General features: G+C 53.0%; 1 protein-coding gene across 3 annotated transcripts in view; it reads left to right on the top strand.

The window, feature by feature from the left end:
• Positions 1 to 10645: 10645 nt before the first annotated feature.
• Positions 10646 to 20187, top strand: part of Igsf21 (immunoglobin superfamily, member 21) — a 224327-nt gene continuing 214785 nt past the window's right edge. For 2 of the 3 annotated variants that reach the window (XM_039109686.2, XM_039109685.2), the window contains exon 1: positions 11033 to 11167. In XM_039109686.2, the coding sequence (XP_038965614.1) occupies positions 11098 to 11167 (70 nt within the window). In that variant the 5' untranslated portion in view covers positions 11033 to 11097. Of the gene's footprint in view, positions 11168 to 20187 lie in introns of all 3 variants that reach the window. The other variant, NM_001271454.2, reaches the window with a different exon arrangement.

Raw genomic sequence — 20187 nt, 5'->3', positions numbered from 1 at the left:
GGGAAGAAAAGGAAAGGCAGAGGGATAGAGGAACTCAATGTGTGTTCTGCAAGATGACCGAGTCCCAGAAATTGATTGAACTGCCATGGGACTCCATGGAACATTCTGAGTTGAGCTCTTTAAAATGCAGAGGCCGCTGGTTCACTGTGGGGTTTGTTTAGCATCTCGCCCAGCAGAGACGTAGGAATAAGAAGCAAGGACTCAAACACCTGGGCAGGTGGGCGTGGCTGCAGGACCCAGCCTGGTCTCTGAGCCTCACCTGAGGCCACCAGATTCTGCTTCTACCTTTACCTGTTCACAGCCTGAGTGGATGAAGCTCCTTTAGCAGCACCTGGTAATTCAATGTGGTCGACTTGGCCCATTCTTTTAAGTATTCTGAAGTCTTAAATAAATCCGAAAGAGAACAGAAATAACCAAGGACAGAAAGGTGGGTTTCTGAATCTGATTCTGATTCTATCCCCTACCCCAAGTCTCTTTCCCCAGGGCTTGACTCCACCAGCAGCCGCTGCCTGACAGCCACACCAGGCTCTACTGAGAACCACGATGCTTCTCCTATCAATCTCCGCCTCCCCAGGCTCTGTAGGTGTAGAAGCTCATGATAAAGCCACTGTCCTGGTTGCTTGCTGATGCCAGCACCTTAGTCTCTGCCTTCTCCAACTGGCCCAGAGTTCTCCTTATGGGCAACCAAGGCTACAGAATGATGCCCTATTTAGAAAAGAAAAACTAAAATAGGAAGGATGCAAGACATAGAGAGTAGGAGGGAGAGAGACAGAGCTGAGAGATTGGAGCTCAGTGTCTTTGGATATTTTGAGCACCCCCCACCCCAAATCAGAATTGTAATTGTTCTCACATGACCCCCCCATGGTACAGTGTCTCTTTTCTCTCTCTCCCTGTCTCTTTTTATCTGTCTCTGTCTCTTCTGTCTCTCTGTGTTTCTGTCTCTATCTCTCTCCCTCTCTGTCTCTCAGTCTCTCTCTCTCTCTCTCTCTCTCTCTCTCTCTCTCTCTCTCTCTCTCTCCCTGTTCTCTGTCTTCCTCTGGTGAAGGAAAATGTGCTTTGGCCAAAGATTGATGAGAGCCAGCCCTGGAAGAAGAAAAGTAGCTTCAACAGATGTCTCCAGAACCCTCACTTCCACAAGCCGACTCTTCTGACAGCTCCGTGGTGGAATGTTGTGGCTAGACAATTCCGTGGTGTGATGTGGCCCTCCAGGAGAGAGCAGTTACATGTGGCCACCTCTGGGAAAGCATCAAAGTGACCTTCACTCAAGTCTGGGCCCTACAGTTCATTAGCTGCTTTTGTCTTTCCGACCTCCGACCTCTTCCATAAGCGAGAATCGTGCCTCCCACACGCTGCCACTGCCGCGTTCAAGTTCGGTAATGTATGTAAAGCGCCAGGCCCTATCACGGGAGATCTGCGGCTGTTCTCCTTCCCCAACTCCTCTCCCCATGGGTGAGGAGGCAGGAACACCCAGAGCATCCATTGCTGGCATTACTGCAGCTGCTCTGCGCCATCACGAAGCATGACTGGGGAGGAATCGTGATAAGCCTCTTATGCTTTCGATATTAGCATTCTCAGGGCTTACTGCAAATTCTTCATCATATTTGTTCTTTAAGAGAAAAATGGAAGCTTTTAGGAAAGTAGAATTAACCTCGGTTACAGCTCTCTGTTACAAGCTGGACACAGGGGGAGAATACCTTTTCCAAGGTCACATGGCTACTGGGTGGCCATGTCAAGGTGGGAACCCAGGTTTTTTAAAACTTGCTTACACTTTTTAAGTTTTCCTCTGGGAAAGCCAGCTCAGGCCTAAAGGCAGATAACCCTCTAGGAGATGGGCCATGGAAGGTGGTGGACATCCTTGCTCCATGGAATCTGTGCCCTGTGTGAACTTGTCACACGGTTCCCTCCCTCTCCTTCTCAAAGCATCCTTCCAGAGACCCTAAAGTGCCTCTGTGAGCCTCGTACATATTTATATGCCTGCGTGCTCGATAAAAATAAAACCACTTCACCCACCACTGAAAGGCAGCCACTCGGGGTGTGAAATATGGGACTTATCGAACCACTGAGAAGAATGGCTCTCAGGAGAGACCTCGTCCCTCCTGACATTGCAAGGGGTCTGAGAGGAGGAGGGAGGGTTTGACCGTCTTGATAACGAAGTTCTAGACTTCTGTAGGAGCAGGTGCCCTGGACACCCTTGGTTTCAGTGCTCTGGGATGTGCCCTTCACACATATCTCTCACACACCCCTGAGCCTCGCTCCCTGACAGAGGCCTGCCAGCATCAGGGGCTCTGGACACCAAGCACTCCCAAACCCCGTGTCCCTCAAGAGTCATATCATGCTTTAAGAGTCATGGACTGTGTTAAGGGGGGAGGTGTCTGATCAAGGACCAGCACCTTTGGTGTTTTTGTTTAGCAGCCACTATGGCTTCTATAGTCTCTCCAGGATGGTGACTGGTTAGAGCCCTATCCCAGACTGAGGCTTTGCACCAGGGTTTCCTTCTCCCCGCACCCTACCCTTCTCACTACTTCCATAACCCACTGAGGCAGCACAGCATAGTGAGAGCCTTGTGAAGACGTCACCCCAGGTGTGCCAAGTCTGTGATGTCACCCCAGGTGTGCCGGATCTGTGGCAGGAGAGCTAAGGTCTCTGAGCATGAGCAAGGATCAGTCAGCTCCCTGAGCAGAAGAGCTCTTGTGTGGGGGTGAGGCAAAGGAGGAGGAAGGTGGGTTAGGGAGGGGTGCTTCAGTCAGAGGGAGTAGCATGAATGAAGCTCTGTGGCTGAGAGTGAGCTGGCAGGGCTGGCGGAGCAAAGGATACAACCCCAGCTACTTAGGAGGTTAAAGGTTCAAGGTCAGCCTAGATACCTTAGGAAGACCCTGTATCAAAATAAGGCAAGACAAATCAGAACAGGACTGGAGTTGTTGTTCAGTGGTGAGACATGTGCCTGGCATGTTCGAAGCCTTGAATTTGATCCCCAGAATATGAGATGGAGGAGTAGTGTCCCAGCAGTGACCTCCTATGTAGCAGGAGGCCACCGGAGCCAGTCTAAGGTTACAGCATAGAGTATTTGGAAGACTCCAAACGGGTCCTGGAAGACAGAAACTAGGTGGGAAGCAGGCAGGGATAGCTGACTAGGACAGGCAGGTGAATACCCCATGTTGGCATCCAGCCCGGCTAACAGCAAGCTCCTTGGGGCACAGAACATGTCCTTCTGCTCTATGTCCCTGACACTCAGTGTGGAGCCTAGTCCAAGTCTAAGCTCGACATGGTCTTTGGTTCCCTTGAAGTAGTGGTGAGCATTAAGAACCACTGGGATGGGGGTTGGGAGAGAGATGGCTCAGCGGTTAAGAGGTCTTCCAAGAGGTCCTGAGTTCAAATCCCAGCAACCACATGGTGGTTCGCAACCATCTGTGAGACTCACAACTATCTGTGATGGGATTTGACTCCCTCTTCTGCTGTGCATGAAGACATCACACACACACACACACACACACACACACACACACACACAGCTCGGTACATGAACCTGTGCTATGCACTGTCATGCTCCAACCAGGCACCTTGGCTAGATGTTATATGAAGGACTAGCAAGTCTCTGTCTCTACAGATGGTGTCCACTGGTTCCCTCCCAAGACACAGAAGCTGTGATGACTGGGGCGCTCACTGCTAGGCTTCCTTCAGCCTCTTTCTCTGAGAAAGCTCTCAGCCTCATTCACCAGTAACTTCTCTACAAGGTCACCCCCTCCCCAGGAGAGAGAGGACAGACTGAAGGAGCAGAGGCAGCCATAGAGGGAGAGCTGCGTGAGCTGTGGGGTTAGCAGGTCTCTTTTAGTCAGTTTCCCATAGGAGAGTGTGGTACCTGTGAGCTACAAGGATGGCATGAACCCCTTGGAATCTGGAAAATGGTCATCCTGATGGATCAAATGTCAAACACGACGAGATCCCAGGATCAATCATCCTCCACTGATGTCTCCCATGTGATCAGTGCTGTTTCCATGGTTCTCATCCACACTTGGCTTTGAGATCTCTCCAGAAACTCTGACAAACCTGGCCTCCCCACCCAGGCTCTGCCTGCCTACTGCTCTTACACAGCGACTCTGGTGTGACCAGTGTGTCTGGAATGCTTCCTATGACTGATCCTTCCCCCAATCTACTCTTTCCCTAGCCTAAAACCCCCAGAGCTCCAGAGTCAAATCCCCTCCAGAAAGACCAGCTCAGTGCCCCAAACAACACCTCTGCTTCATTAGTGGCCAAGGAGGAATGAATCAGAAGTGAGCAGAAAGTGGATTTCTGGTGGGCAGGACGTCAGCTGTCAGTGACAGCCAGCCCAGTCGTTGCCTCATCCCAGTGAGCATCACGAAGCCTACAGAAACAAAAATCACCTGTCCATACTGTAAGTGGGACGGTATTTCCTCTGACACTTCAGGACCTAAAGGCACAGACAGAAAGCAGGTTATGCAGAGGGCAGAGGCTCCGGGGCTTCACCTTGAGGCTTTTGTAATTAACCAAAGTCCCTGGGCACGTGCACCATCATGTTCCCAATTGCATCGCTAACTTGAGTTGTCAGATCTCCCTGTTCAGCTTCCAGAACCACATGATCTGGGCCTGCAGGAACCAGAACCACATAGCCGGGGCCTGCAAGAGTAACATTCTCAAGGAATGTTATAAGCAAGTTCTCAAGGAACAAGGCAAAATGGGCCGAGACCTTCTGGAACATTCAGTGAGGCCTGGGGAGACAAGACTCTCAGTGGGAGAAGCTCTATTCCTCTAGTGGGAACAAGGTGCCCCTCCGTACAATTTCCTAGTTCATCACATGAAGGACTATCTGGGAGCACGTCTGGGGATATCATGCATTCTCTTGGAAACATTGACACCTAAGGAATCTGTGAACTAAGAGACTGATTCATTTATGGATCACAGGCCCTCTGATTTAAAAAAGGTGGGGGGATGGGGGAAAATCACATATTCCATGGCGCCACCTATTGGCTATTTGCAAAATTGCAGAGTGGTCCGGAAAGTAGAAACGGGATGATCCAACCGTGACCTCAGATTCGCAACCCCGAAATGATAGCCCAGAGAAAAAGAGTCAGAAACCGGAAATGGATGGAATAATTCTCTATAGGGTCATGGGGGAAAATGAGTCGCCTTCCCCTTTGTGGCCAACAATTTGCAAGTCTCTTTAGACCTCCACACAGTAGTGTGCCAACTTTTCTTGCTCCAGTGTGGAGGATCCTGGGCTGAGGACCACAGAAGCGACCAAGCTATGGGTGGTAACACCACTCTGCTGCTGACTGCCTCAAGTGCGGATTCAGCAGCCACAGCTGATCTTTGTGGTTTGAGCATCTTCTGATGTGACCACAGTCCACACTTGGTCCCTCTAGCTCCATCTGTATTTTCACAGGTGAGGAGGAGGCTGGCCCAGGCATGTACCAGGTAGGTGACCAATGAATTTTTCACACTGGATAGGAAGAGAGCGGTCCCTTCCTATCTTTCAGTCAGAAACCGCCTTTCTGAGAGTTGACAGTGGGATCTGAGTCTAGACGCCTGACCCCAGAGCCTATGTTTTCAGTCAGTCACTTGAGTGTGTCTGCTGGCACCTCTGGTAATAACTGACATCTGCTGCCCTGCTCCATTACATCCAGACAGTGCAGTGTACAGGAAAAGAATAGATCCTGATGATATTTTCTAATCTTTATTCATCCATCCACACCATCTCTCTGTGTGCACCCACCAAGCCTTTCTCTGATCAGTCTACCTGTTCATCCACTCCACTGCCTATCCATCCATCTACTCATCACTCAACAAGTCCATTCACCCATTCATCTACTCATTCACCTATCCACCCATCCATCCATCCATCCATCCATTAACCTTTATGTCCATCTATTTATCTATCCATCCATCAATCACCTATCCTTTTCATTCATCTCCCCATTTCCATCTGTGCACCCACAATTTGTCCATCCATCCATCCATCCTTCCTTCCATTCATCCATCCATCCTTCCATCCATCCAAGCATTCATCTGTCCATCCATCCATCTATCCATTCATGTAAGCATCCATTCATCATCCATCATCCATTCATCCATTCATCCTTCCACTCACCCACCCATTCACCCATCCAAGCGTCCATCCAACCACCCATTTATCCATCCATCTATTCCTTCCTTCCATCCAACAGTCAGTCTTTCTTGGCCCAGATGATCAGATAATCACCTATGGCCCTGCACATATTAGGCCCACAATGCCCCATGACAACAGAGAGCAGACATTTCCAGCTGCAGCATGGAGACTGGACTGAGGAGGGTGGGTTGAAGAGAATGGGCTGGGAAACATAGGTCAGAAAGCAGGGACTGACCAGCAAGGGCTCATCTATTTTTAGATGCTAGCTTTACCATAGACCTGGTAGATGATGCTAGACAATGACTTCCCTATCTGTCTCTTCACCTTGTGGACCTTCTATGGACCCACAAATAGAGTCTGTTCCACAGGGCTGTACAGAGCTTGATTAACCAGTGCAAGCAAAGCACCCAAACAAGTAGGCTGCATTTAGTTAGTGGCGCATGTCGTCAGTCAGCAGGGGTCATTCTATTTGCTGTTGTCACCTGCCTGCCACCCGCAGACACCTAGGGGCACAGGTGTTAATAAGGATTAATAATAAGAGGAGTGTTAAGCAAAGGTAGATTCACCCAACTAAAGCTAAGGGACAGGAACAGGTGAAGGACTTCAGGACTCCTTGGAGTCTTTACTGTGCTTCTGTGAGAGGAAACTACCAGCATTCCCCAAGTATTAGCTGTGGAACCCTCTTTTAAAGAATGGTCATTGCAAGTTCACAAATAGTCTGCGTGTGAGACAGTTTGGGGAACATTGGTCTCCAACTCCCTCCTCTCAGTGTACAGTACCTAGCACCCCTGTGTACATCTCCTGAGATTACCACCACAGCCTGTGGTGTCCTCTTCTAGGGAGCTATGTGGAAACTTGACCGATGTAGATGGGCCAAGTCTGTTAAGAACGAGATCTAAGACTTAATTCCAAGTGGCTGGCTCACAATTGATTTGGTTATCGCCATCATTTCTGGTTGTGTTTAATTTAGATAAACACTAAAGAGCTGGTCCTGCCTGGGATGCTGCTGGTGATGTTGATTGCCAGCATAAAGGGAAGCAAGGGGAGAGAGAGAGAGAGAGAGAGAGAGAGAGAGAGAGAGAGAGAGAGAGAGCAGGGAAGCCCATACCTGTGCCACCCCCCCACCTTACCCAATCTTCATGATTCTTCCTGTATCTCTGCACCTCAGTTTCCTTATCTGTAAGTCGTGCACACGCAAAGTTGTCATGGAGGACTTTCACGATGATTAGGCCGGATAAAATAAATGGACACCATGGACTCATGAGAGTTTTCCACCTGGCATGAGTGTGTATTCGCGCACGAGCCCCTGTGCATGCGTGTGGGTCCCTGTGAGGGAGGCTCTTTGCAGATAGCCAAGGAGAGCATGCCAAAGCTCTAGCCTTGAAATAGATCCTGCATTTGAACCCGAGTCCGTCGCTAGCTGTGTCCTGGAAAAGTTGCTTTACCTCTCTGTTTTTCGGTTTTCTCATCTTCAAAACAAGAGTCATGCCGCACACACTGGCGCATCACTGTTTCACAAGCCTCTGACAGCGCCCGGCACAGAGGCAGATTTCCATATTCTCTACTCCACCAAATAGTTGTCCCCCCAAACCTACAAAGCCCACCCTTTGGAAACAAGGCTGTGAGGGCCAGTGGTACCCTCTCCCTGGAGAAGGAAACTTAAAGCCCCATCGTGACTTCTGAGGGAGGGGGGCATCCCTGGAGCGGGGTGAATGTTGCTTTGTGCATTAGCACCATCTGTCGAGAGAGCCCGTCTCAGCACCAAGGACAGAGGACTAGGCCCGGCTTGCTGTGGGCAGGCAGATAGCTGCACCTTGGCTGCCTAGAGGGTTCCTACTGGACCAGAGTCCAAGACAGAGGCGTGACCCACTGTGCCTCAAAAGTCTGAGTGCCAGGACAGCAAACTGCGAGCACCGCCTCTGGCAGGCAGCAGCTCCATTAGTAGACATAAACTAAATTAAAAGCTAGTGGCTGCCCTAGGTGACTTTTCCTTTGCCTAAGTTACCCGGAGTCTCCTGTTAACTGACTGTGCCTCAGAGTCGCCTTTCTATGCCGCAGAAGAAAGGGCTCCAGAGCTGTGGTTTATGGCGCCGAAGGGGCGGGGCTTTTGGCCGAGCTGGGAGGCGGGCTGTTGCTATTACATTACCATATGGTAATAGGCATGCATTGGCAGCCTAGCCCCTTCAAGGAAAACCGACTCTGCACCTGAGAGGGCTCTTTGGTGAGCCGGGCTGGTCTTCACAATCCTGGATCTCTGAGAAGGTTCATGGCTACAGCTGGCCTCTGAGCACCCACCGAAGACCAGCTTGGTCTCAGAGCTGATTAACAAACCAACTAGTGATCTAATCTCATTCAGCCTTTCATTCATTCTTCCGCCCATCCAATACTCAGTGAAGACCTACTATGTGCTATGGGGGCGACCAGTACTTTTTACACAGGGTAATGTTCGAGGATAGTGTGGATAGTGAAGGTGGGTCCGTTGAGGTATAAAAACTCCAGGCCCAAGATTCTCAGCTGTGAAAACAAACTTCCTTGGTTTCGAACTTCTTTTCTCCTTTCCACTCTCTCCACTGACACCATTCCTAGAAGGCTCCACAGAGGCAACACCCAGCTGGTTAAGGGTGAGGCTGTTGGGTAGGTAGCGCCACAACGCAGGCAGAGGCAACAGGCGCTACCTGCTCCTTTCAGCTCTTCCCCCAAGGACAGTGCTGGGTGGGTGCGGCCAGGAAGCCACGCCCACTTAGCCTCCACCTGAAGGCAACTGGACTCCAAGAGCACGAAAGGGCACACAGCAATGCATGCATTTCCTGTAAGCCTAGCCCAGTACAAGGGGGGCATCTGGGCTTGGAGCTCCTCAGTCAGAGGGCTTAGAATCCTGGATAGCTTTTTCCTGAGCCAGAAGCAGAGGTGGGAGGGAGAGATTGGCAGGAATAGACGGGCAAGGGTTGTGCTCTTCCCGTGACTGGCTTGGGGGGGGGGGGTGACCAAAGAAGATTTGGGGGGAAGATGTCCTTAAGCTCACCCTCAGCAGCTTGGGGAAGATGAGACTTGGAGGAGGAGCAAAAGGGAGCGAAGAACAGCCAGGGAAAGGATAAAGGCTCAAGGCTCCAGTGTTCAAGCCAGATCCAGCCCAATCAGGCTAGCAACCAATTAGTCTGATTCAAAAAAAAAAAAAAAATACCCACGTAGGGACAAACTGTAATCAAACACCTATTTATAAGGGTTTATTACGATCATTATTATTATTTTACTGAGAGGATCATTCTAAAGCCTGTCAGGTGAACGTATTCGCTCAGATCTAAATAAATGCAAATCGCTCTTCCCCTGGAGCTGGGAGGCTGGGCACGCCTGAGCTGCAGCTAGCTGCTTTGAAAGGCCGAGTGCCACCAAGGCTGTAGAGGGTAAAGGAGGGGAGTGGGTCACTCCGTGGGGTATCCTGGCACAAGTCTCTCCCAGCAGCACCTGCCAAGCCATTACTCACTACCCACCCCTCTCACACGGAGTGGAGCGAGTGAGCCTGGCAATGTACCCATTGCCCATCTGAATAAACTGAGCAACAAGGACGCAGCAGCTTAGTGAAGCTGGGTGAGCTGGGACTTCTTGGGAGAGTGTAGCATCAGATCTGGGTCCTGGTTTGGGGGCTCAGATTCACTCACTGGTTCTGTTGTTCATTCTGGACCTTGTCAGTCTAACTTCTGGTCCCTTGTGTAGCTCCACCACCACCAGCAGCAGCAGCAGCCCCCCCACCCCGACTCCAAGAGCTAGGAGCACCTGCCTCCTCCTCACGTGGGAGATCCCAGAGTCCAGGGTCAATGCTGTGTGTGTGTGTGTGTGTGTGTGTGTGTGTGTGTGTGTGTGTGCATCAAAGCAATGATCTGACACAAGTTTCAACCCACCCCGATTCTTAGGTGGAGGAGCTCAGGTGTCAGGCCTGATTTAAAAAAAAAAAAAGGTGACATCTTGGTCTCTGACCGAAGAAAAAGTCCATCCCTCCCTTGCCGGGTCCTGCATGCACGCACAATGCAGCTGTACTGCGCGGGGTGCGGGGTGGAGAGTAGCCTTCATTTATGGAACACTAAAGCCCTGAAGCCCCTAAGGAAGACGTTCATAGGTGTCAAAGCCAGCCCTGAGGACCTACATCCCTCCGGGCAAAGCACCTCTCTCCTGGAGGGAGGAAGGGTGCTAGCATTCACCAAGCCGAGGAAAGGGGCGTCCAGGGACACTGCCAGGTGGAAGGGGGGGTGTGATTCGGGTGGAGCGAAGCTTGGTGTGTGTGTATGAGAGGATGCGGCTCACAAGCAAGCAGTTGTGATGCGATGGAAGGGGGGGGGCAGAGGGTAGAAGCCGAGGGGGAGGGGGCGAGTTCTCCTCTCTGCAATAAATCGGCTTAGCGGACGAGAGCCGAACAGCCCAGAACGGATTAAAGAAAAGTCTGTAGAATACGGCAGCGAGCGCGGTGCGGGGGGCGGGGGGACGGGGGCGGGGCGGCAGGGAAGGAGGGAGAGGAGGGGGCTCGAGAAGAGCGAGCGCGGGGCAGAGCGCGGCGGCGCGGGCAGAGCTTCGGCTCCAAACTCCGCCGCTGCCGCCACGGATCCGACTCCGGCCGCCGTGGGCGCCAGGAGCAGCCGACCAGCCGAGAGCAGCTGCGCTCCCCAGCCAGGTCCTGTGCAGCCCAGAGCAGCCAGTGTGTCTGGTGCAGCCCGGAGCATCCTAGTACAGCTCAGAGTAGCCTGGTGGTGTATCCCGGAGCATCCCGGTACAGCCCAGAGCAGCCCCGGGTAGCCTGGCGGCCCGACCACGGTAGCATGAGGACGTCCCCGCGGCGCCCCTCGCTGCCCGTCACCGCCACGGCCGGCGGCCCGGGTCATAAGCGCTTCTGAGCCCATGGCGAGGGGACCCACCGTCGCCACCGCGATCGCCGCCGCCGCCGCCGCCGCCGCCGCCGCCTCGGCCAGCGCCGTCAGCTCCTGGGCACCATGCGAGCTGCTCCAAGCCTCCGCCGCGCCTCCTGCCTGCTGCTCGCCGCGATCCTGGACCTGGCGCGCGGTGAGTGTGCGGTCGCCTGCGGGAGCCCGGGGCCGGGGGACGCGCGCAGGGACCGAGAAGGGCGCGAGCCCCGGTGGCTCTGGGAGTCTCAGGCACAGTTCAGGAGGGTTTCCGTGCAGCGAAGCTTGGCAGGAGAAGATAGCTCTTTTGGAGAAAGCCCTCGTGGGTCTGTGCCAGTGTGTGTGTGTGTGTGTGTGTGTGTGTGTGTGTGTGTGTGTGTCTTTGTTGGGTCTGTGAGTGTCCGAGAATCAGCTGTGTGTGGAGAGGGCACGGGAGTACATGTAGATGTGGTTGTGTGATGGTGTGTGGGGTCTGTATGTGTGAGAGGTAACATCGAGTCCAGATCAGTTACATGGAAGGGTGAGAGAGAAAGTCTGAGTGTTTGGGGGTGTGAACTCCTTCATGAGGGTAAGTGTGTGAGCGACGCTGCATGTGTGAGCCTGTTAAGGAAGTCTGAGGTGTGGCAGTTCACGCCGATCCCGGTTTGCTTGCTGTTCTCTAGAGGGCTGTGTGACAGTCGGTGACTGTATTTCTGTTATATCTGCGCAGGAGTGTACCTACCTACACGTGGAAGCACGGTACTTCAGGTCCTGTAAGCTTTTGGTCTGGGAGCAGGTGCAGATCAAGGGAACTTGAGTGTCTGGTGGGCAGGGAACTGTGATCACATCTGGGGCTGGAGGGGGTCCAACAGCATGGCTCGCGTCTGTGTGTGTGTGTGTCCTGCATAGGCTTGGTCATGGGCTAGGCTGGACCACATGGAAGGAAACTGAAGCTCAAAGGGTTGCCCAGAGCCAGCAGTGCGGGGCAGTTCTAGTGTGCCTGGTTGGGGCTGCCTGGGGGGAAGGGGCATCCTGCCCACCGCCGCCCTCTGGTGGGCCTTAAATGCTGTGGAAGTCGAACTTGACGCCCCAGTGCTTTCCCGGCAGGGAACAGGGGACAGATGCCAGCCCAGCGGGGCGGAGGCAGGGCCAACAGAGTCATAGGTGGGGATTCCAGACCGCCCGCATTGGCCAGAGGGGGCGGGGGCCTCCTTCTCCAGGTCAAGTCACAACCGACCAAGGGTGTTGAAATGAGAGCAGGGCTACCCTGGGAGGTGGGACAGTGTGAAAAAGTAGACATTGTCTCCATTGGAGCCTTGGGTTCCGTCCCATTTAGGCCGTGGTGGAGGGTCAATTCTTGCCCTGCATGCTGAGGAAAAACCTATATGAGCTCTGAGATTGTTCTCCAAAGGGTGTGCCTCTAAAATAACCCACACTCTTCAACCCCCTGCGTCTTTGAAGAGAGCTTGGTCCGCTGATCGGAGAATTTGAGCCTAGGGAGGTGGTCCTTTGGCAATGGGGGAGGGGCTGATGTGACCCAAAAGCATGCCAGGCAGGTACTTTGTCCCTCCTACCCTCTCTGGGTGAAAATACTTTTTGAAGTATATCAAATCTCGCTGTAACTTTGGGGACAAGAGTTCCCCCTTTGAGATGGATGCCTCTAGAGGGAAAGATTCTAAGTGGGAGGATCCGGGTTCCAGCGCCACCGAGAAGTCGCTAGGCTTTGTGGAAATACACTGGAGCCCTCACCTGGACACTGCAGGGAGCAGGATTGGGGGTTGGGGACCGAACGGGAAGCACCCCTTCTCTCAACATGGGATGCGCATGGTGTAAAGAAGCGGGGGAGGGGAGGGGAAGAACCGGGTGGGAAACCCCCGACTGCGTCAGGACCCCACCCTGCGAGCTCGTTTGTGGCTTGGCTGCGGAGAGCTATTCCGGCGCCCTGGAGCCTTGGCTCCGCTTGCTAGCCTCTGCAGGCTGCGGGGAACGCTTGCTCGGGGCGCCGGAGTGAACGCGTGGAACCAGGGCACGTGGGTGGCTTACACGCTGCCTCTCGGCTCCGCAAGCACAGATCTCGCACTCGAAACTTTGTGCTGGGCGCAGGGACCCCGAGGTTCCAAGGCTTCTCTTCTCTACAGAGGTGCGAAATCCTCAGGGTGGGATCCAGTTTCCCTTTCCAGGCCACCGTGCGAGGTGGAAGCAAGAGAGTCCTCGCGACGCGTGATCAGCGGGCTGGGCCGGATGAGGGCGCCCTTCCTGCAGGCCGCGGCGATGTCCGCGATCCGTGCACCTGGCTTAGCTTTGCGGAGCCAACCAGCCAGGGGGATGCCTGGGAAGAGATGGGAGGGTGGATTCAGGCATCGCACCCAGAAACACGCTGGCCTTCCCCGAGAGGGACACACAGTCACTGCGGCGGGAGGGGCACTGCCATTGTGGTGGCAGACCAAAAGAGATGTGTACCCTTTGCAACACTCTCGTACCCAACTCCCTACCACCAGACTCTTCCAAGAAAGCCTGTTTCTCTGGTCTCTGACATTTCCTTAGGGACTCCCTGAAGCACTCTGTACCGGGCAGTAGGAAACTGCACATTTGAACTTGCGCAGTGACCCTAAAGAGACAAAGTGCGCCAGGCTGAGGAGGTAGAGGGAGAGATGAGGCTCTTTGGACTTGCCTGGCTAAGCTCTGGAAAATTCTCCACTGAAAGCTGTGGGCTCTGGGAAGACCTAATTAGAACTAAAGGGTCCAGAGACCTAGCCTGTCAGAGACCGTGGGGGATTGAGGGGGCGGGGCAGTCCTGCAAGCTCCCATTCTGCAGCTGGGTGGTCTGAGGGCTGACGAGGGCAGACTAGGCTCACGACCATGGGGAGCTGCGGCTCTGCGAGCAGGTAGATGGGCTTCATAGATTATCTCCTTCTGCTGCTTTTTAAGCCCCGCCGCATGAGGACACTACACTCCTCTGTGCACCTCCTCGGCCCAGTGCTGGGGACTGAATAGGGCCTGGCTATCTTACCCTTCCACATTCCCGTGACCCCTCCCCTTTCCAAACCACGCCTCCTCACACCCAAGAACATGCTCCTGGGAGGTCGAACTTACATAATTGGGGGTTTTCAATTAGGGTTGGAGCGACTTTCGGACTTCCGGGACCATTGAACTTTGTGGCTTTCATCTCTACCCCTAAAAACCCAGGGCCTTGAGCAGGGAGCTATGCTGTTGCGCTGCCCTAGAGGTCAGTGCCCAGAGCTGGAATAGTCTTTGTTCAAGGTTGTTGGGTTTTATTTGGGGGGAGGGGGGCTTCTCCTCCGTAGCTCCCACTATATCGCTATGTCTTCATTCCCACTGCAAGATGACTTTACAAACCTATTGTTACAGATTAGGAAACAGAGGCTCCGCTCTTAAAGATCAGTCACAGACAGAAGCCAAGCTCCTTCTGTCTCCCTCATGGCCTTGCCTGGGGCTCTCTTTCCGTTCTTCCCCCTGGCAGCAGACTTCTAGGTGTGCTGGCCAAGGCTGCCAGGGGTCCTCTGAAGGATGTCTCTCGGTCCGGATACCCTGACAGGTACTTACAGCTCCATGGGAGGTGGATCCTTTGCCTCGTGGAGGAAGGAGCGGTGAACACCCTAGCTATGTGCTTTTTTTTTTTCTTTCACGGTTCCTTTAACAGTTATCCCGCCTCTGAGACATAAAATTAGTCCCGTTTTGCAGAGGAGGAAACTGAGATTCAGGGGAGTTAAGTGACTGCCAAAGTCACCCAGTCAGTAAGGGGAGAGCAGGGGACTAGCCCTGTGTTGTCTGCCTCCCAGCTCCCCGGGAAGACTGGCGCCCCCCACTCCTTTCCTTAGGCCCAGCCCTGAGGATGCTGAGGGATCCCGGTCTCAGTATGCACACTTCACCCTTCACCAAACTCAAGGTGAAAGGATTATTCAGTGTGTCGATCTGCACAGATGGGAGAGGGCGTGTCCCCAGTAGATGCTGTCATCATTAAGAAAATCGGTGGGCATCTGCTGGGGGGGGGCAGGGTATATCTGCAAAGAGAAGGGCCAACAGGCATGACCTCATCCCAATGTGAGTGTGTGTGTGTGTGTGTGTGTGTGTGTGTGTGTGTGTGTGTGTGTGTACATGTTCCTGAAGGGATGAATGCCTCTCTCATTCTTTTCCCTCCTCTCCCCCTCCTTTTTACTTCCCTTCCCCTTCCTCCCTTCTTTTCTTTCCCCTCCACTTCCTGCTTTTCTGTCCCCTCTCCTTCCTTCTTTTCTCTCCCCTCTCCTTCCTTCTTTTCCCTCCTCTCCCCCGCCCCTCTCCTTCCCTCTTCCTTCCCTTCCTTTCCCCTGGTTCTCTTCCTCACCTCTCTCATTTCTTTGCCTTCCCTCCCTTCCCCTCTTGTCCTTCCTGTATGTTTTCCTCCCCACTGTCTAGTACCCTCCTTTTTTCCCCTTTCCCTTCCCTTCCCTCCCCACCCCATTCCTTAAAACTGCAAGCTGTGAACCTTCTCTATGAGCAGAGACTTGGAGTCTCTGCCAGGCCTGAAGCAGTCTACACACAGCTGCACTGTCGTCCTTGGAGACAGATGCAGCCACTTGGAGCATGTGCTAAGGGTGCTGGGCCTTCCATTTCAACCACAGATGGTGACTCGTGTGGTGTCGCCCCTGGGACGTGCCCATCTTTAGGAATAAGTTCCAGGGAGCAAACAGGGTGTCAGGCTCTACTGTATGCTTCCAGTGGATCAGAGGCAAGAGGGAAACCCTTATCCCCAAGGTCTACTGTCTGGTCAAAGTTCCACAGAAGCCTCTCCTGGATGAAAAGCTAGGAGCAGGAGGCAGACACTATGGAGTTCAAGGCGGCAGAGAATCAGCAGGAGCAGGGTCTGGAAGTTTGGGCTTGATCTCAGCCAAGGAAGGAAGCTGGCTTGTCTGTCAGCCTCTCCCAACTCCTAGGCACACACATCTTCTCCTGATTTGACTTAGACACATTTCCAAATAGTGAGGGAGCTGAGCCTCCGTGGGTTGCACGACTCCAGTCAGAACTGCTCTCCAACGCACTCAGGTGTCTCTAGGGGACAGCTGACCTCAGCGACAGGCAGGTGTGGCCCTGTGGTCCTCATGTAAGACCCCAAACATCAGATGTTCTCTGGAACCTGATGAGTCTGCAAAGTCAAGAAGACAGAGAACTACTCTCTTTGCCAACGAGGCCCTCAGAAACTGCCCTCTGCCATTCCCAGGGTCTGGTGTTGGTGAGCTCTGCCTCTCAGGGAGGGGGCGATATGGAGCCAATTATAGTATTTGATGGCCCAAGGGTTCTGGTGTGTGTGGGGGGACAGAGAGAGCTCCCTATGTTAGCCACAGTCACCGATGAGCACTTCCAGCTCAAGAGAAAGGTGTTGGCTGGGAGCCTCCCTAGTCTCCTTATCAGCCCCCTGGAACTGGAGACCTCTGGAGTCCACATCAACTTCCTGCAAAGATCAGCACTGGACCCTGTCTGTGAAACCGGATTATTCTTCTCCTGGTAACACTGGCAAGACCATGTGTGGTCCACTGGTGGAGGTGGTTGGTCCCATTTCTGTGCTCTGCCTTTCTCTGGAGGCCAAGTCCCACTCAGTACTGTCTGACACCCACTGTCACCTCTGTTGAGTGGGACAGGGGCCCCGTTTGTTTCCATTCATTACTTCGTCTTACCTTAACATGTATTGGGTGCTCAGTGCGGGGCTATTTGGGTCAATAAGTCACTGATAACCTTTCGATACTCGTGTCCTGGCTTGGAGGACCCAGCAGGCAGCTTTCTGTCTCTATGAAAAGTGGCCAAATGAATGAATGATGTCATCCTTGGGCCTGGCTGTCTCCTGGTGTCTCTCCACCACCTCTGGGAGTGTGAGAACGTGTCAGCACACTCACGCTCACACTCACACTCGCACACACACACTGGCTGGTATCTAAGCAGACAGCCAACTGTAGAAGACCGTGGGAAGACCATGAAGTTTCCTGTTGTCAATGGGCTTCCCTGGGAAAGGGTATTCTCCTTGGTTGGTGATAAGTTTTAGAGATGAGAAGGGAGGGAAAGGGAAAGAGAAGGGAAAGATACCACTGAGCAGATACCACCCACAGTCTGTATTACGCCCTCCTGGAGCCCCTATTTGTGAGATGGGCCCCCATTTTGAAGACTAGGCTATGAGGTTTGGGTAGCTCCTGTGGTCTTACTCAAGGCTACCCTGCAGTGAGAAGGCTGGCTCTACCCCAGGCATCTCTCTACCTGTCTCTCCTTAGCCCTGAATTACTAATGTGAAACTGGCTGTGCTGGGTATACTGACATCCGGAAACAGTCAACGCGGTAACCAGGGCTCCAGAAGAACCGGCTGGAAAACACTAGGTAGAGAACCACTAGGCTTGCTGAGTCCACCTCCATTCCTTCCCTATGGCCCAGTGCCCAATGGTCATGAGCTCTTGTCTCCACCTGAACTGGGCTCAGAGCAGGCCACTGCCTGGCACAGTGTACCTGGGCTTGTCACTGCCTACCTCAGTCTTACCTTCTTCATCTTTTAAAAAGCAAGAGCTGGGGACAGAGGAGTGGCTCGGTTAGAGTATTGGCGTAGCAGGCACAAGGCCAATGTAGTTTGAGGCGGGTGTGGACTATATGAGATCCTGTTCCACATAACTAAATATAAATAAATAAATAAATAAATAAATAAATAAATACATACATACATACATACATACATACATACATACATACATTGCAGGGACTGGGGGAGGGGTGGGATTTTACATGATGCACTCCCCATGCAGTGGCTCCTGGGGGGGTATGGTCTGGAAGTTTCTGACAGGCTGCACGGACTGGCCCACCCTTTATTTATCCCCACTGCAGGCTGATGTTGCATCTAACAGCAGATTTCCTCCATTAGTAACAGCTACCTCAGACCCAAAGGGACCTCCATGGAGGATCCCAAAGGTGAGGACACCCCGCATAGTACCATCTGGCTTGAAAATAGTCAGAGAGAGTAAACCATTCAACACACAACACACAGATAGCCTGGAGATGAGAGAGATGGCCCAGGAAGGCTGTGAGAACAACACAGTCAAGTCCATCAGAGCTCTTAGTCAAGGGGTGGCAGGGTCACACCCAGCCTCAAATTGCTAAGAATGTAGCCCAACACAAAATCATAAACTAACTTAAAGTCTTAAGAGAATGTGTGTGTGTGTGTGTGTGTGTGTGTGTGTGTGTGATTGAGATGTTGGACATGCCTGATAGTGCAGAGAAGTCCAAGGAAAATGGAAGAACAAAATCACACCATTGAGCCTGGAAGGGGTAGCCAGTGATTGAGCTGGGCGTTGGACTGTGGACAGACGGCAGGAGGAGTCTTTGATTAGCCAGGCCCAGGATCTGGTCAGTACTTGGAACCTGGAAGCCAAAGTGAGTTCGGCCCTGTGGGGCTCTCTGGAACCTCTGCTGGGTGATGAATGGCTGTTGAGGCTCCCAGAGATGAGATAGCCTTTAGGAAGGTACACTACCATTCAGGGACTTCCCATGGCTCCAGATGTTCTGACAGGGATCTTCCATGTCTACACAGCCCAAACCAGAGCCAAGACTAAAGCCTGTCTATGGGGAAACTTCTAGATCTCTAGCAGGTGCCTGACTGGTCAAGTCTTGTCTCCAACATGTGCCCCAATGGTGGCAGTCACTGCTCTCAGGCTTGGTTTCCCCAAAGGCACAAGGGAAGGATGCTGGGATAGGTATGTCAGGTGACAGGAGGAAGCCGTGACAGGTGCAGGACAGGTGTGTGAGATGCAGTTGCTGTATCTACAAGCCCTGCCCAGTATGTGTGGAGGCAAGGTGACCCAGTGCAGACCCAGGCTGGCACTGTAAAGAACCTACTGAGTTCTGAACTCTTGGAGCTGCGGAGTGCTGGCATCGGAGGAGAGGGAAGGGCTCTGTTCTCCTCACTGTCTTATTTTGATTCTTTAAATATTACTTATTTTAGGACTCAAGGCTTTGTGTGTGATAAGTGAGTGATCTTCTGAGCTGTGCCTCCTCCAGCGCTTTTGTTGTTGTTGTGGTGGTGGTTGCTTAGGTGACATCTCTCTTTGTAGCCCTGACTGTCAGGAACTTAATGTAGACCAGGCTGGATTCAAACTCACAGAGATCCTCCTGCGTCTGCCTCCTGGGAATGAAGGCGTGCACCACCATATCTGGACCTTTTTCTTTTTGACACAGGGGTTCAGTAAACTGATTCTGCTGGCCTTGAGCTCACATCATCCTCCTGCCTCAGCCTCTCAGTAAGCTGGACCCTAGTGCACCTGACCAACTTGTTGTCCCTGTTAATAATGTGAACTCAAAGGCAAGGGATAAGAAGGAGTGTTTCTTAAGCACATGTAGGCACATGTAAGGTCATGTGGGGGTGGGAGCATGTTCCTGATTCCCATGCCTGAAGAGCCCAGTGTGAAAAGTTCCGGGGTTTTCCAGTGCTCGGTGTGTGTGTGTGTGTGTGTGTGTGTGTGTGTGTGTGTGTGTGTGTGATTCCCCAGCCTCATAAATCACAGGGAAGCCAGAAGGTAAGGCACCTGAGCTGCTGGGTGTTCCTTTCCCAGGCTGTCCCCTTTGACCTTTTGTTTCTGTTACTGCAGAGGCTCCTCTGATGGCCTTATTTGTCTCTAGTCCTGAGCTCTACCATTGTCTCCCCAGCCAGCTCTGTCCTTCCTTCTCACCTACCCTACCCAAAAGGAAGGCATCCACTGGGCTGCCCTGGCATTTTGCTGGGCTCAATAGGCAGCACAGAGCCTCTGGGGCACCAAGGCCAGGCTGAGGATAGGCAGGGGGCTGGCAATGGTATTTGTAGCCGACACTCATGCCTCCTTGCCCGGGCCAGCCTAGCTGGTATTTCGTCAGGCAGAAATTCAAGCTGTATAATAACCCAAGGCCAGGTGCCTAGCTCCAGAGAGCAGGTGACCAGCTGCTAATTGTCGTGGGGCACCTACTGTCCCAGGCAGGGGCGGAAGGAGCAGGGTGGGGACAGCCCTGATGGCCACTTCACAAAGACCTCTTTGTTCCCTTCTGCTGCAGAAAAGTGGGTCGCTACTTGCTGGGAGGGGAAGTGGCATGGATGGGAGTGTGGGGGGGGAGGGGGGCCTGTTGTCTGGATGGGGAGCTCATGGTGAGGTGAAGCAGCCTAGGTGGAGGCCCCTGAGGCTACAGCTGCCTGAGAGAGCAGGGTTATGG

Source organism: Rattus norvegicus, chromosome 5, assembly GCF_036323735.1.
Source record: "Rattus norvegicus strain BN/NHsdMcwi chromosome 5, GRCr8, whole genome shotgun sequence".
In the NCBI taxonomy this organism is placed as follows: domain Eukaryota; kingdom Metazoa; phylum Chordata; class Mammalia; order Rodentia; family Muridae; genus Rattus; species Rattus norvegicus.
This window is presented reverse-complemented; position numbering and strand designations above follow the sequence as displayed.